Consider the following 13083-nt stretch of genomic DNA (forward strand, 5'->3'; position numbering starts at 1 on the left):
CCTTCTCTCTCCCATAGCCCTTTAAATCTTGTCGGGCCAGCAACAATGGTCCTGGCTGGATATATCTTCAGAATTAGACTGGGATGTCAGGCTGGTGAGCTGTAGGACTCTAAGCAGATTTGTAGAATTGAAAATCACTGCACGAGTTCTCCCTTTGCAGATTATATTTTTGAAATTATTTTATATCCTCAGAGGGAGTTCTCTGTTCTCCTCGAGTTAGTCCTCTACAATCAAACCAAACTCAAAATGGTAGGCAAAGGAGAGTGTGCAGATGATGTTGATCCAATGCCCTATTTGGCTCCCACTGAAAAGGAGAAACTGGAATATATGAACAGGCCCTACGATATTAAGAAGTCATGCTGGGTAAAGGATGATAAAGATGGTTTTATTGAAGGAGAGATCCAGTCTGAACAAGGTGACCAAGTCACCGTGAAGACGGCCAAGAATCAAGTAAGTAAGCATGATCCCACAAGTAATATTGTGAGAAATAAAAGACAGCAACATTTCTCTCTTTTTTATGATATTAATGCATGTGACACTAAATGGTGAACTTCAGTGCTCGCTTCATTTTCTTTGATAATTAGAGGTAGGAGGAATTAAGAAATCTTCCTGAACCTGGCCTTCAGTCACCAGTGTAGGCATCAGGAGACATTTCTTTGTACACTGTGGTCAGTGCTATGAATGGATTTGAAGATAGCGCAATGGAGGCTGAATCTCTGGAATCAGAGGGCGGCACGGTGGCTCAGTGGTTAGCACTGCTGCCTCACAGCGCCAGGGACCCGGGTTTGATTCCACCCTTGGGTGACTGTCTGTGTGAAGTTTGCACATTCTCCCCATGTCTGCGTGAGTTTCCTCCGGGTGCTCCAGCTTCCTCCCACAGTCCAAGATGTGCAGGCTAGGTGGATTGGCCATGCTAAATTGTCTATAGTGTTCAGGGATGTGTAGATTAGGTGGACTTGGGGAATGAGTCTAGGTGGGAAGCTCTAAAGGTCATTGTGGACTTGTTGGGCCGAAGGGCCCATTTCCACACTGTAGGGATTCTATGATCCAGAGCTATACTTGTTGATGGGGTTGGAATGGCAAGAACACTGGTTCTAATGAAAACTTAAGCTATGGTGTTTACAATGACTATCAGGTGCTGTGTGCTCCCACATTTAATATAACAATGTCCTCATTTTACAAAATAAAGTTCAGTAATGAAGATGCCTGCTGAGAAAGATAAGTATTCATCAGCTTCTCTCAATCCATACCACAGATTCCTCGTCAGATTAATGTATTAGTCTCAGTACAAGCAACATGCAGGAATAAATGGGGATGCATTATTTGAATTTTCAACTTTCAAATGTTGCCCTTCAAAATTGTGTCAAGCACCTTCAATTGGTTCCCATTGTTTAGAAATTATTTTTTGTTTCATAATAGTCTAAACAAAGAAATTGTCAGAAGATATTCACTGGCAGGAGACTTTCCCTGTTCACTTGTCATTTTTGTGTAAGTTTTTTGACTTCATTGCAGCTGTCTTGTGTGAATAAGAGCGAGGTGATACTCTAATTCTGCCATTTGATTGAAAGACCAATCTTTAAAGCTGACGAAGATTTTTTTAAGCATTGAATCCTGAGAAAGAAAATGTAAAAAAAATGAAGAGTGAGCAGGCTTACACACAGGAGACAGGGGAGTGACTGGAAGAATTGCTGATTTGGAGAGCCTGTGCAGACAAGACAAGCCAAATGGCCTCCTGAGATAACAAGGTGTAGAGCTGGATAAACACAGCAGGCCAAGCAGCATCATAGGAGCAGGAAGGCTGAAGTTTCGGGCCTAGACCCTTCTTCAGAAATGAAGAAAGCCAAATGGTTTCTTCTGTGTTGTACCAAATCTGTGAAAAAGGGAGACTAAAAAGATTAGGTTAAACATGTAACATTTTTAAAATAGTGTGAAGCATACATCAAATTCTATGATGTAGAATGAAACACAGGACTCAAATAGGATCATTGCTGCTTTAACATTTGATTGTTCCATTTTGATATGGTACAACATAGTTAAGGAAAGAATCCTGGCAACCAGGGTAATTTATACAATGTACGGCCCCTGTGTTTGTTTCCTTCGTAATTATCAATTGTGATGGGGTCATCTGATACTCTGATCTAAAATAATGTAGGTTAAGCGTTATATTAACATTCTGTACAATCTTTTATGTGCTTTTCTTCAGACGTTGACTTTGAAGAAAGATAATATTCAGCAAATGAATCCACCAAAGTTTCATCAAGTCACAGACATGGCTAACTTGACGTATCTGAACGAAGCAAGCGTCCTCGTAAATCTACGCGATCGCTATGTCAAAATGCGAATTTATGTACGTCACATGGATTGTTGATCTGTATTTTTCTTTTCTTTAAGTTTGAAGTAATCCATGTGAAGGGCCAATTTCCACAGTTAGAACAAAATGCAAGAAAAGAGAGAGAGAGAAAGAAACAGACAGAGAGATAGATGGAAGGATTGATCAATTTTGCATTTATCTACAATTTCTCACAATTAAAAATTGTCCTAAAGAATATTGCAGGCAGCTTCTGTCAATCTGGACACAGGAAATTCCCACAAACATAAAATGAGGTCAATGTCTAGTCAACCTGTCTTTGTTGAAACACAGATGTTTCAGATGCTGGAAAACCTCCCTTCTCCTTGCCCTCTTCCTTTCATAAGAAAGTACCACCTCTGACAGAACAGCAGTCCTTATGCAAAATGCTAATGTGCCAGTCTAGATTATGTGCTCAAACCCTGGAACATGGACCATGACCTACTGACTCAAAGGTAAGATTGTTATCACTGAGTATAGGCTAACATTTCAGTACAGGGAACAGATGAGATCAAGAGAAGCAGAGCTTGTGTTGAAAACCCCAAATGCTGAAAAGAGAAACCAAGGTCAACAATTCCAGAATTTTTAAGAATTGGAAAAGGGTGAGTTAAAGTCAAATATTGTCTAATAAGTGCTAATTTAAAGACAGTAAGACTATAGAACATGTTGCAAGGCACATTTCAATCTTAGAGGAAGCAAGGAAAATCTTAAGGATGCCAATCATAATAGCATTTGAGAAAGGTTACATTGAGAGAGAGGTCAGGTGCATATTTATATTCTATTCATAAATGTCAGAACTAAAAGAACATCCTGGCTATGGGAGTAATATTCTATCCTTAGAACAACTTGAACTTCATAGATTTTCTTTTAGTTCTTTTAGATGGAAATAAAGGTATTAGGATGTAAAAGTAAATAAAGCTACTGATAACTCTCGAGGGGTTGTAAATATTCCATGAGAAAGGAGAAGCTGCTGAACCAGGAACATTGCTACATGAAGGCCTAGAGCCATTGAACACAAGAAGTGATGACTGTTGTACATGCCTTAAGCAATTTGTAGAAAGAAATGTTAAGCAAGTGAAGTTACTACACATAATACCCAATCAATGTCAGAGCTGGTGGCAGAGACATTAGCGTTTTACATTGCATATCCTCCACAGCAGATATCCCGACTCCACGTGCAAGCTAACTGTAACCATACAGAATGCAGACTGAACCACAAAACAAGTTCAGTAGGCACTCTTGGCTGTGCATTTAGAGACTTTGTTCCAAAATTTGTACTGAAGGAACACTGCACTGCCAGAGGTACAAACTCAAACCAAGGCCTTTTCTGCCCATAAAAGATCTTCTCACTCATGTCAAGGAAAAATAAAGATGTTGCCCTGGTGTCCCTCAAGAAATATCATTAAAAATAACAGCTCACTTATTATCATACACATTATCATTGTTGGGACCTTGCTTTAAGGGTCTTTAACTGGCTACAAAGCGTTTTGTGATGTCTTGCGGTCATGAAAGATGCTGGAGAAGTACAATCTTTCTTGAGTTGGCAAGGAACTTCAGTGGTGGGTTTTATCAGCTATTTTTCTAAGGTACTCATTATCAGCATGTAACCATTTTAGCAAAACTGTCGTGCCTCATCTTGACGATGTTTCCTTCCTTTGTAGACATATTCAGGGTTGTTCTGTGTAACGGTAAATCCATACAAGTGGCTGCCTATCTACGGTGCCAGAGTAGCTCTTATGTACAAGGGCAAGAAACGCAATGAGATGCCTCCCCATCTTTTCTCAATCTCAGACAACGCCTACCATGACATGCTTGTAGGTAAGAGACAAGTAAAAATGTTTCTTTAAAGTTTTGAAACAATTTGAAAGTATTGAACATTTATAACTCTGTCAGAATCTACTCACATCCATCTTAAATTGAAACAAACTTTCATTGTCAGGGATGTGAAGATTTTGACAGAAACATCTATTTATACTATTATTCCGGCTGACGTATGGAAAGCAAGGCAGATCTTACAGCAGGATTTAAACCAAACAAAAGTCTACCGACTCAGCAAAACAGGACACTCCAACAAACAGTCTGCATTAAGGCTGTACAATCTGTATGTGGAGTTTGGGGGAGGTAGGGATGGGGCCAAATTTCAATTTTCTCTCACCTAGGGAGAAGGGGTTGAGCAAATTTCAGAAAGATAAAGATTTCCACAGCAATGAACATGAATTCATAAAGAACTCTGAGAATACCTTACACCTGATACTGCTTCCACCTGATCCTCCCTAGTAGGGAGAAATAATGCCAATGCCATACTTCTTTTTTTTTGAAAGACGTAACCCACTTTATTTTTCCATTGGTCGTAAGGTTCAGCTGCACAAACATTTCTGGGAAGCTATACCCTGCCAGTTCGCACTTAGTTTCAGCCATTCTTCTCCAAAGTAACTCAGAACACAGAAAAGAACCCTTGGTTTCCCATCTTCACTTTTCAGCAACCCTCCTTTACTACCAAAAACATATCAGATCCTTGCGTGTTTTAGTGATATAGAAAACATGACACTTCTTTGGACATATTTTATTAACTACACAGTTGTTTGGCTCCTTCCACATAGCAGTTCTGCCCATTCTCCCTTTATATTTACTCAAAATATTACTCAATTAACCCCAATCGCCTGATTGCTATAGTAACAATAATCGACTATTTACCAAAATAATAGTGAAAATGATGCCAGATAGACATAGACCAACTTTGCAGTTGTCCATTAAAATTGTAATTCATTCAGTATTTACTGGTCTTTTGGTACTCAGGGCAAACTAAAGTATGAATGCATGGAATTACAGGAAAGAATATCAAATATAATTTTTTTCCCTGTAACTGCCAGCAATATTTATTGGAGTATGCTATCTTTTGTCAGAGGTGAATGAGAATGGTGCTCAAAGTGAACAGGCTGGCACATCACTGATTTAGTATCGTAAAATTTCAGCCTTTTAATATGAGTTAGAATGTATTAGGGTTAGTATTGTACCTGTCAATAATTCATTTTTTTAACATTGCTTTTTGACAGAGCGTGAAAACCAATCTATGCTTATCACGTAAGTACATATTTGAATCTGTAATAGTTTTCTTCAGAATGTAAACTTTTGGAGATCATTAAAACTAAGTAACTACTAATAATCGAGTTTGGCATCTACACTTTCACATTGATAGCACAGTCATGTGAGAAATTGCGAACTGTGAATTATCCTATCTTAATCCAAAGGATAGGTCCACCTGAGACCCATTATCTTTTTCCTGAAGCACTTAAGATCCGTTACTTGGTCCAAAACAGAATTTCTGACTGCTCTCAGCAAGTGTGGTTACTGTTGGATCTATCTGAGCACATAATCCCAGGCTGCCTTGATCAAGTACAGGTGTTTCATAGAGGAAATTCTTTATGTTTATTATTGAGTTTCCATCCTGTCCGAGTCTTAAAACTGACCACAAAAGTTCATCCGTTTCTATGTGATGAGGGAGTCCTGATCTTCAGACCTCGAAAGTGAAAGGGTTTCTTCATCACAATTCAAACATATCTGTGACAATTTAAAAATGTGACTTTTGCACACACAGTGGAGAATCTGGTGCTGGGAAGACTGAAAACACCAAAAAGGTCATTCAGTATTTTGCCAACATAGGTGGCATCAAGTCAGGCGAAGGAAGCGATGGAAAGGTAAGATTAGGATTTGACAGAGAATTTTGATGTGATTTAATTTGTTTGGAAGAATGACTTGAGTAAAATAAATAATACCACGTACATAAATCTTTGAAGATGGTGGGACAAGTTGAAAAGGCTGGTGAAAGAGCATATTGGATTATTGAATTTATCAGAGGTGTAGAGCTTAAAAGAAGTTAGGCTGAAGTTTATAAAATCTGAAATAAAAACAGAGTGCACTAGAGAAACATAGCAAGTCCGGAAGCATCTGTAGGCAGAAAACAGAGTTAACGTTTCAAGTCCAGTGTCACTGAAATTGAAATGTTAATTCTGTTTTCTCTCTACAGATGGTGCCAGACCTGCTATGTTTCTCCAGCATTCTATGTTTTCATTTAAGATTGCAGCATCTGCTGGTCTTAATGTTTATTTTAAAAAACTGAGTTGACTATATCTGATGTGCTGTGTCAATTCTGGACACCATAGTTTAAGAAGAGTATCAAGGGCTTCAAAGGATGTGAAGAAATTTACTAGAATGGGACCATGGATGAGGGTCTTCAGTTATATGGCAAGACCAGGAGAGCTGGGCTTATTCTCCTCAGCGCAGAGAAGGGCAAGGAGTTTTGCATGTGATTTTCAATATCTACATTTAGCAACAAATTTTATTGTTGCCTTTTTACACCAAAAGAAAGCATTCCAAGAACCAGCCAGTCATGATGTTTTGTTTGAATAATGAATAATATCTTTGAATTTAAATAACAGTAGTGTAACATCTTTTGAGGTACAGGCACCATGGCCTTTAGATTCTCTTGAACGGCACGGAACGAGACAATATAATTACAATCTAGGTTTCTTGTTTTTATCATTTACCCTCTTAAGCCTATAAATCAAATCTTTTCATTCCAGGAAGATTCTTATAGCAAACTTCATTGTACACAAGTCTGCCTAAATATACTTAATTGTTTGCAAGTCCAATATTAGCCATTGTTTGCTAATGTGGCTAAAATGGTTAATCGTCATCATTAATGTTGACATCAGCAGGATTCATCATGTATCGCTTGCAAAACACTTCACATTAAATGTGATTTAATATGAATGTAAATAAATGTTAAAATAATTGCTATGTTTTGAAAGCAGTATAGATATAGTGGTATAGAGGGTAGACAAGTGGAATAATAATTCAGTGGCCAGAACAAATAAATTAAAGAAAATTTCGCTACACAGTTGTATTTGACCTTTCTTCAGGGAACTCTGCTACCATTGTTTCAGAGCAATTCAGGATTGATAATAAATGTGAAAAAAGTTAAAACTGTAACACTTACATACCAATTACATTAATATGAGTTACTATTTCCAGGTATTGAGATCTGAAACTTGCAAAGTAAATCTGGGACTAATGGTATTAATTAACAAATAATAGGTCTTAACCTATTTAAGCTTGTTTGAATTTTTACATAATCTTTATGATATTACTTCTGGATTGAGTTAAGTGCAATACTTAAAATCATAGAATCCCTACAGTGCAGATAGAGCCCATTCGGCCCATTGAGTTTGCACTGACCCTCCAAGAAGCATCCCACTCCCTCATGCTATCCCTGTAACCCCACATTTCCCATGGCTACTCCACCTGGCCTACACATCCCTGGACACTATGGGAAATTTAGTATGATTAATCCACCTAACCTGCACATCTTTGAACTGTGGGAGGAAACCAGAGCACCTGGAGGAAACTGATGCACATTTGGCGAAAATTTGCAAACTCCACTTAGACAGTCATGTCATAGTCAATGCATATGTATGCAACATGATTTCACCAAAGCTAACAAAGTTAAAATCCTAATGGAATTGGTCATGGTCTTTCAACAATTAAATCTTTCATAAAGGCTCTTCTTGACAAACCTAAACAGTATACCATTGATGCACTGCTAGAAGGAGGATGCAATTCAAACCAATTGTTGTTGGCCAACAACATCTTCAAGTGCTCAACATCACATAAACTAAAGCAGCCATCGACAGGTTCTGTGAAACATCCAAATATTGTATGAGATCTGGATTGTCTCACCCACCAAAACAGTGTCCAGCATTTTGTGACATATGCAAGAGAATGTAGGTTTCCTTCTGCAATTGGATATTGTTGCACATTTTAATCCAAAGTATAACCCAAAGCTCTAGAGCTGCATGTGAAGAAGTGTCAACAAAGTAAGGATAAAACCGAATCAGATTATTGGAGTTAAAGTAATAGGTGAACATGACTACATATCGTTGCTTCTCAAACCAGCTTAAGGCTGAGAAAGTTGATTGAATTTTAATTCATATTTGTATCTGTTTTCTATGAGATTTCCACTTGTATTTCTGAATAGTTTTCATTTGTTTCAACAGCTGTCTCAGATCTTACATAAAACAGACAGAAGTACACTTGAGGCTTCAATGGATACATACTCAGGAAATTCTACGTTTGTAGCACCCAATTAGACTTAGCATCAATACTAAAACACTCTTAAAATCAACTGCATTGCATTATCATTAAATACCAAATTCACCTAATTCCAGGCGTATTTGAAAATATGTCGTTAATTATCACTGAAAAAATTATGAATTCATCCCAGATATAGCTCAAAATGGACAACAGAGAACAGACTAACTATTTTATGCTTTAACTGAATTTTCTTTATTAACTCATAACATGGGCTGGTGATTCTAAATAAAAACCTAAAGAACTGTGGATGCTGTAAATCAGGAACAAAAACAGAACCACCCCAAGGCCTCCTACCCTCCCTCGACCTCTTCATCTCCAACTGCCGTCGAGACATCAATCGCCTCAACCTCTCCACCCCTCTCACCCACTCCAACCTCTCCCCCGCAGAACATGCAGCCCTCCGCTCCAATCCCAACCTCACCATAAAACCCGCGGACAAGGGAGGCGCAGTTGTAGTATGGCGCACTGACCTCTACATCGCCGAGGCCGGACACCAACTCTCCGACACCTCCTCCTACCGCCCCCTTGATCATGACCCCACCCCTGAGCACGAAACCATCATCTTGCAAACCATCCACAACCTCATCACCTCAGGTGACCTCCCACCCACGGCCTCCAACCTCATCGTTCCCCAACCTCGCACTGCCCGCTTCTATCTCCTTCCCAAAATCCACAAACCTGAATGCCCTGGTCGACCCATTGTCTCCGCCTGCTCCTGCCCCACCGAACTTATCTCCAACTATCTAGACTCCATTTACTCCCCCTTGGTCCAGAAACTCCCTACCTATGTCCGTGACACCACCCACGCCCTCCACCTCCTCCAGAACTTCCAATTCCCCGGTCCCCAACACCTCATCTTTACCATGGACGTCCAGTCCCTCTACACCTGCATTCCCCATGCAGATGGCCTTAAGGCCCTCCGCTTCTTCCTGTCCCGCAGGCCCGACCAGTCCCCCTCCACTGATACCCTCATCCGCTTAGCCGAACTCGTCCTCACACTCAACAACTTCTCTTTCAATTCCTCCCACTTCCTACAGACAAAGGGGGTAGCCATGGGTACCCGCATGGGCCCAAGCAACGCCTGCCTCTTTGTAGGTTACGTGGAACAATCCCTCTTCCGTACCTACACCGGTCCTAAACCCCACCTCTTCCTCCGTTACATTGGTGACTGTATCGGGGCCACCTCGTGCTCCCACGAGGAGCTCGAACAGTTCATACACTTCACTAACACCTTCCACCCCAACCTTAAGTTTACCTGGACCATCTCTAACACCTCTCTCCCCTTCCTGGACCTCTCTGTCTCCATATCGGGCAACCACCTAGAAACCGATATTCATTTCAAGCCCACCGACTCCCACAGCTACCTAGAATACTCCTCCTCCCACCCACCTTCCTGCAAAAATGCTATCCCCTATTCCCAATTCCTTTGCCTCCGCCGCATCTGCTCCCAGGATGAGGCATTCCACTCCCGTACATCTCAGTTGTCCTCGTTTTTCAAGGACCGTAACTTCCCCTCCTCGGTGGTCGAGAACGCCCTCAACCGTGTCTCCCACATCTCCCGCACCTCATCCCTCACACCCCGTCCACGCAATAAAAACCAAAAAAGAATCCCCCTCGTCCTCACGTACCACCCCACCAACCTCCGGATCCAACGCATCATCCTCCGACACTTCCGCCATCTGCAATCCGACCCCACCACCAAAGACATCTTTCCCTCCCCACCCTTATCTGCTTTCCGGAGGGACAACTCTCTCCGTGACTCCCTTGTCCACTCCACACTCCCCTCCAGCTCCACCACACCCGGCACTTTTCCCTGCAACTGCAGGAAGTGCTACACCTGCCCCCATACCTCCTCCCTCACCCCCATCCCAGGCCCCAAGAAGACTTTCCACATCAAGCAGATGTTCACCTGCACATCTGCCAATGTGGTATACTGCATCCGCTGTACCCGGTGTGGCTTCCTCTACATCGGGGAAACCAAGCGGAGACTCGGGGACCGCTTTGCAGAACACCTACGCTCGGTTCGCAACAAACAACTGCACCTCCCAGTCGCGAACCATTTCAACTCCCCCTCCCATTCCTCAGACGACATGTCCATCCTGGGCCTCCTGCAGTGCCACAACGATGCCACCCGAAGGTTGCAGGAACAGCAACTCATATTCCGCTTGGGAACCCTGCAGCCCAATGGTATCAATGTGGATTTCACAAGTTTCAAAATCTCCCCTCCCCCCACCGCATCCCAAAACCAGTCCAACTCGTCCCTGCCTCCCTAACCTGTTCTTCCTCCCACCTATCCCCTCCTCCCACCTCAAGCCGCACCTCCATCTCCTACCGACCAACCTCATCCCGCCCCCTTGACCTGTCCGTCCTCCCTGGACTGACCTATCCCCTTCCTAACTCCCTACCTACACTCACCTTTACTGGCTCCATCCCCGCCTCTTCGACCTGTTTGTTTCCTCTCCACCTATCCTCTCCTCTATCCCTCTTCTATCCGCCTCCCACTCTCTCCCTATTTATTTCAGAACCCCCTTCCCCTCCCCCTTTTCTGATGAAGGGTCTAGGCCCGAAACGTCAGCCTCTCTGCTCCTATGATGCTGCTTGGCCTGCTGTGTTCATCCAGCCCTGCACCTTGTTGTCTAGGATTAGAAGGGTCACCGGATCTGAAATGTTAACTCTGAATTTTTTCTTCACAGATGCTGCAAGACCTGCTGAGCTTTTCCAGCAACTTCTGTTTTTGGGCTGGTGATTCACTTCGATAACAAGCAAGCCAAATTCATGCCTTCGAAAGTTATTAACTTTAAAATAATCAGAGCAGCACAAAAGCAACATGCTGTGCATGTTGGAAATCTGAAATGAAAACAAAATACTGGACATGTTCACAAGGTCAAACAGCATCTCTAGAAAAAGAAACATAAAAATTAATGTAATAAATTCTTCATGCAGAAAAATATTATGAACCTGATAATACAGATTTTTTTTTCTCTCGTTTTCTTTGTAAAGGGCTCCCTGGAAGATCAAATCATCCAGGCCAATCCTGTGCTGGAAGCTTTTGGGAATGCAAAAACCACCAGAAACAACAACTCCTCCCGCTTTGTAAGTCTATTTTTCTTCCCTCCCTTCATGCAGGTTATGTGACCATTAAATAATTAAACCTTTTGCACCCTATAATTTGTGATCAGTCGCCTATTAACTTCACTGAAATTTAAGGATAACTTTTACTAAGTTCTATCATGTACGTTAACACGGCAGTATGGATACAGTGATATTGTGTTTATGTTATGGACTAATAATCTAGGACCCTCACCAGACAACCTGGAGACATGAGTTTAAATTTCATTATGGCAAATGGGGATTTTAAATTCAGTGGTTAAACAAATCTGAAATACAAAGCTAGGATCAATAATAGTGAACATAATACCATCATACTGCTGCATATAACTATCTAATGTTCTTCAGGGGAGAAAATCTGCCATCCCTATCCAGTTGAAGCCATATTCTCTCCGGGTCCACAATAATATGGTTGACTCTTAACCAGACTCTGAAATGACTTAGCAAAGCATTCAACTGAATTCAAAAAGACGACCATTTCCTTAAGGGAAATTTGAGATGGCAAATAAATGCTCAGATCTCCTGAATGAATAAAAGAAAATCTGTGTTTCATGACCAACATCAGAAATATATCAGGTTGACCGTTTTATTCCATAGACTTGATAGAAGTGTCAAAATTATGAGATGTTTTGATAGAATAAGTAAGGAGAGATGGTTTGTGCTCCAGGTGGCTCAGTAACTGGAGGACACCGATGGGCGAATGCCCCAGAGAAATGAGGAGAAATTCTTTCTGTGGCACGTTGTTGTAATATGGAGCATACAGCATAGTGTAAGCAGATTTAATTGTAATTTTCAATTAGCGAGAGATAAATATGTGAAAATCAAATAAATGCAGGACAATCAGAAAGAGCAGGGGAGTGAAACCTATTCAATAGCTCTATCCCAGAACTGGCACAAGCTCAATAGGCCTAGTTGCCTCCTTCAGAAACTGTATCACATTTTTGGTCTGATCAGAATATGATGGGATGGATCTCCATTCACATTTTCCTTCAAATTCACACTGAGGTTTTGATATGAAAGAAGTCTTGCTACCCAATGATCTCAGCCAAACTGTGATCTTCTAATTTGATAAATTGACACCAACTAATCTTTGTTCCTCACAGACATCCACTTCTACCTTCTACTGATATAGTCAGTGGAAGTAAGAGGGGGTCTTGTTGAAGCCTTTCCCATCTCATGAGTAAACGCCAGAACAATTTATTTCTTAGCAATAAATGGGCTGACCACCTCTACTGTTGGTGGAATTCCTAACTAACATGGTTGTGATGGAAAATCAAAGATTATGTAATCTTATACCTGTTTAAGACTGAAGATTAATGTTAATGGTAATATGTAACTAACTTCAATTTAATTTTAATTTGTAATTCTGTTAAGGGTAAATTCATCCGAATTCACTTTGGCCCATCTGGTAAACTGGCTGGTGCTGACATTGAGAGCTGTAAGCAATTTTTTTATATATGATACTGCAGTTAATAGTT

General features: G+C 41.0%; 1 protein-coding gene across 1 annotated transcript in view; it reads left to right on the forward strand.

Annotated features, from left to right (window-relative positions):
- The first annotated feature begins 246 nt into the window (after positions 1-246).
- LOC109938470 (myosin-16-like) overlaps positions 247-13083 on the forward strand; it is a 73804-nt gene continuing 60967 nt past the window's right edge. The window contains exons 1-7 of the mRNA XM_048609399.1: positions 247-450; positions 2204-2347; positions 4009-4165; positions 5401-5428; positions 5943-6042; positions 11498-11590; positions 12980-13043. Of these exons, the coding sequence (XP_048465356.1) occupies positions 247-450; positions 2204-2347; positions 4009-4165; positions 5401-5428; positions 5943-6042; positions 11498-11590; positions 12980-13043 (790 nt within the window). The remainder of the gene's footprint in view (positions 451-2203; positions 2348-4008; positions 4166-5400; positions 5429-5942; positions 6043-11497; positions 11591-12979; positions 13044-13083) is intronic.

This window comes from Rhincodon typus, chromosome 21 (assembly GCF_021869965.1).
Source record: "Rhincodon typus isolate 14 chromosome 21, sRhiTyp1.1, whole genome shotgun sequence".
In the NCBI taxonomy this organism is placed as follows: domain Eukaryota; kingdom Metazoa; phylum Chordata; class Chondrichthyes; order Orectolobiformes; family Rhincodontidae; genus Rhincodon; species Rhincodon typus.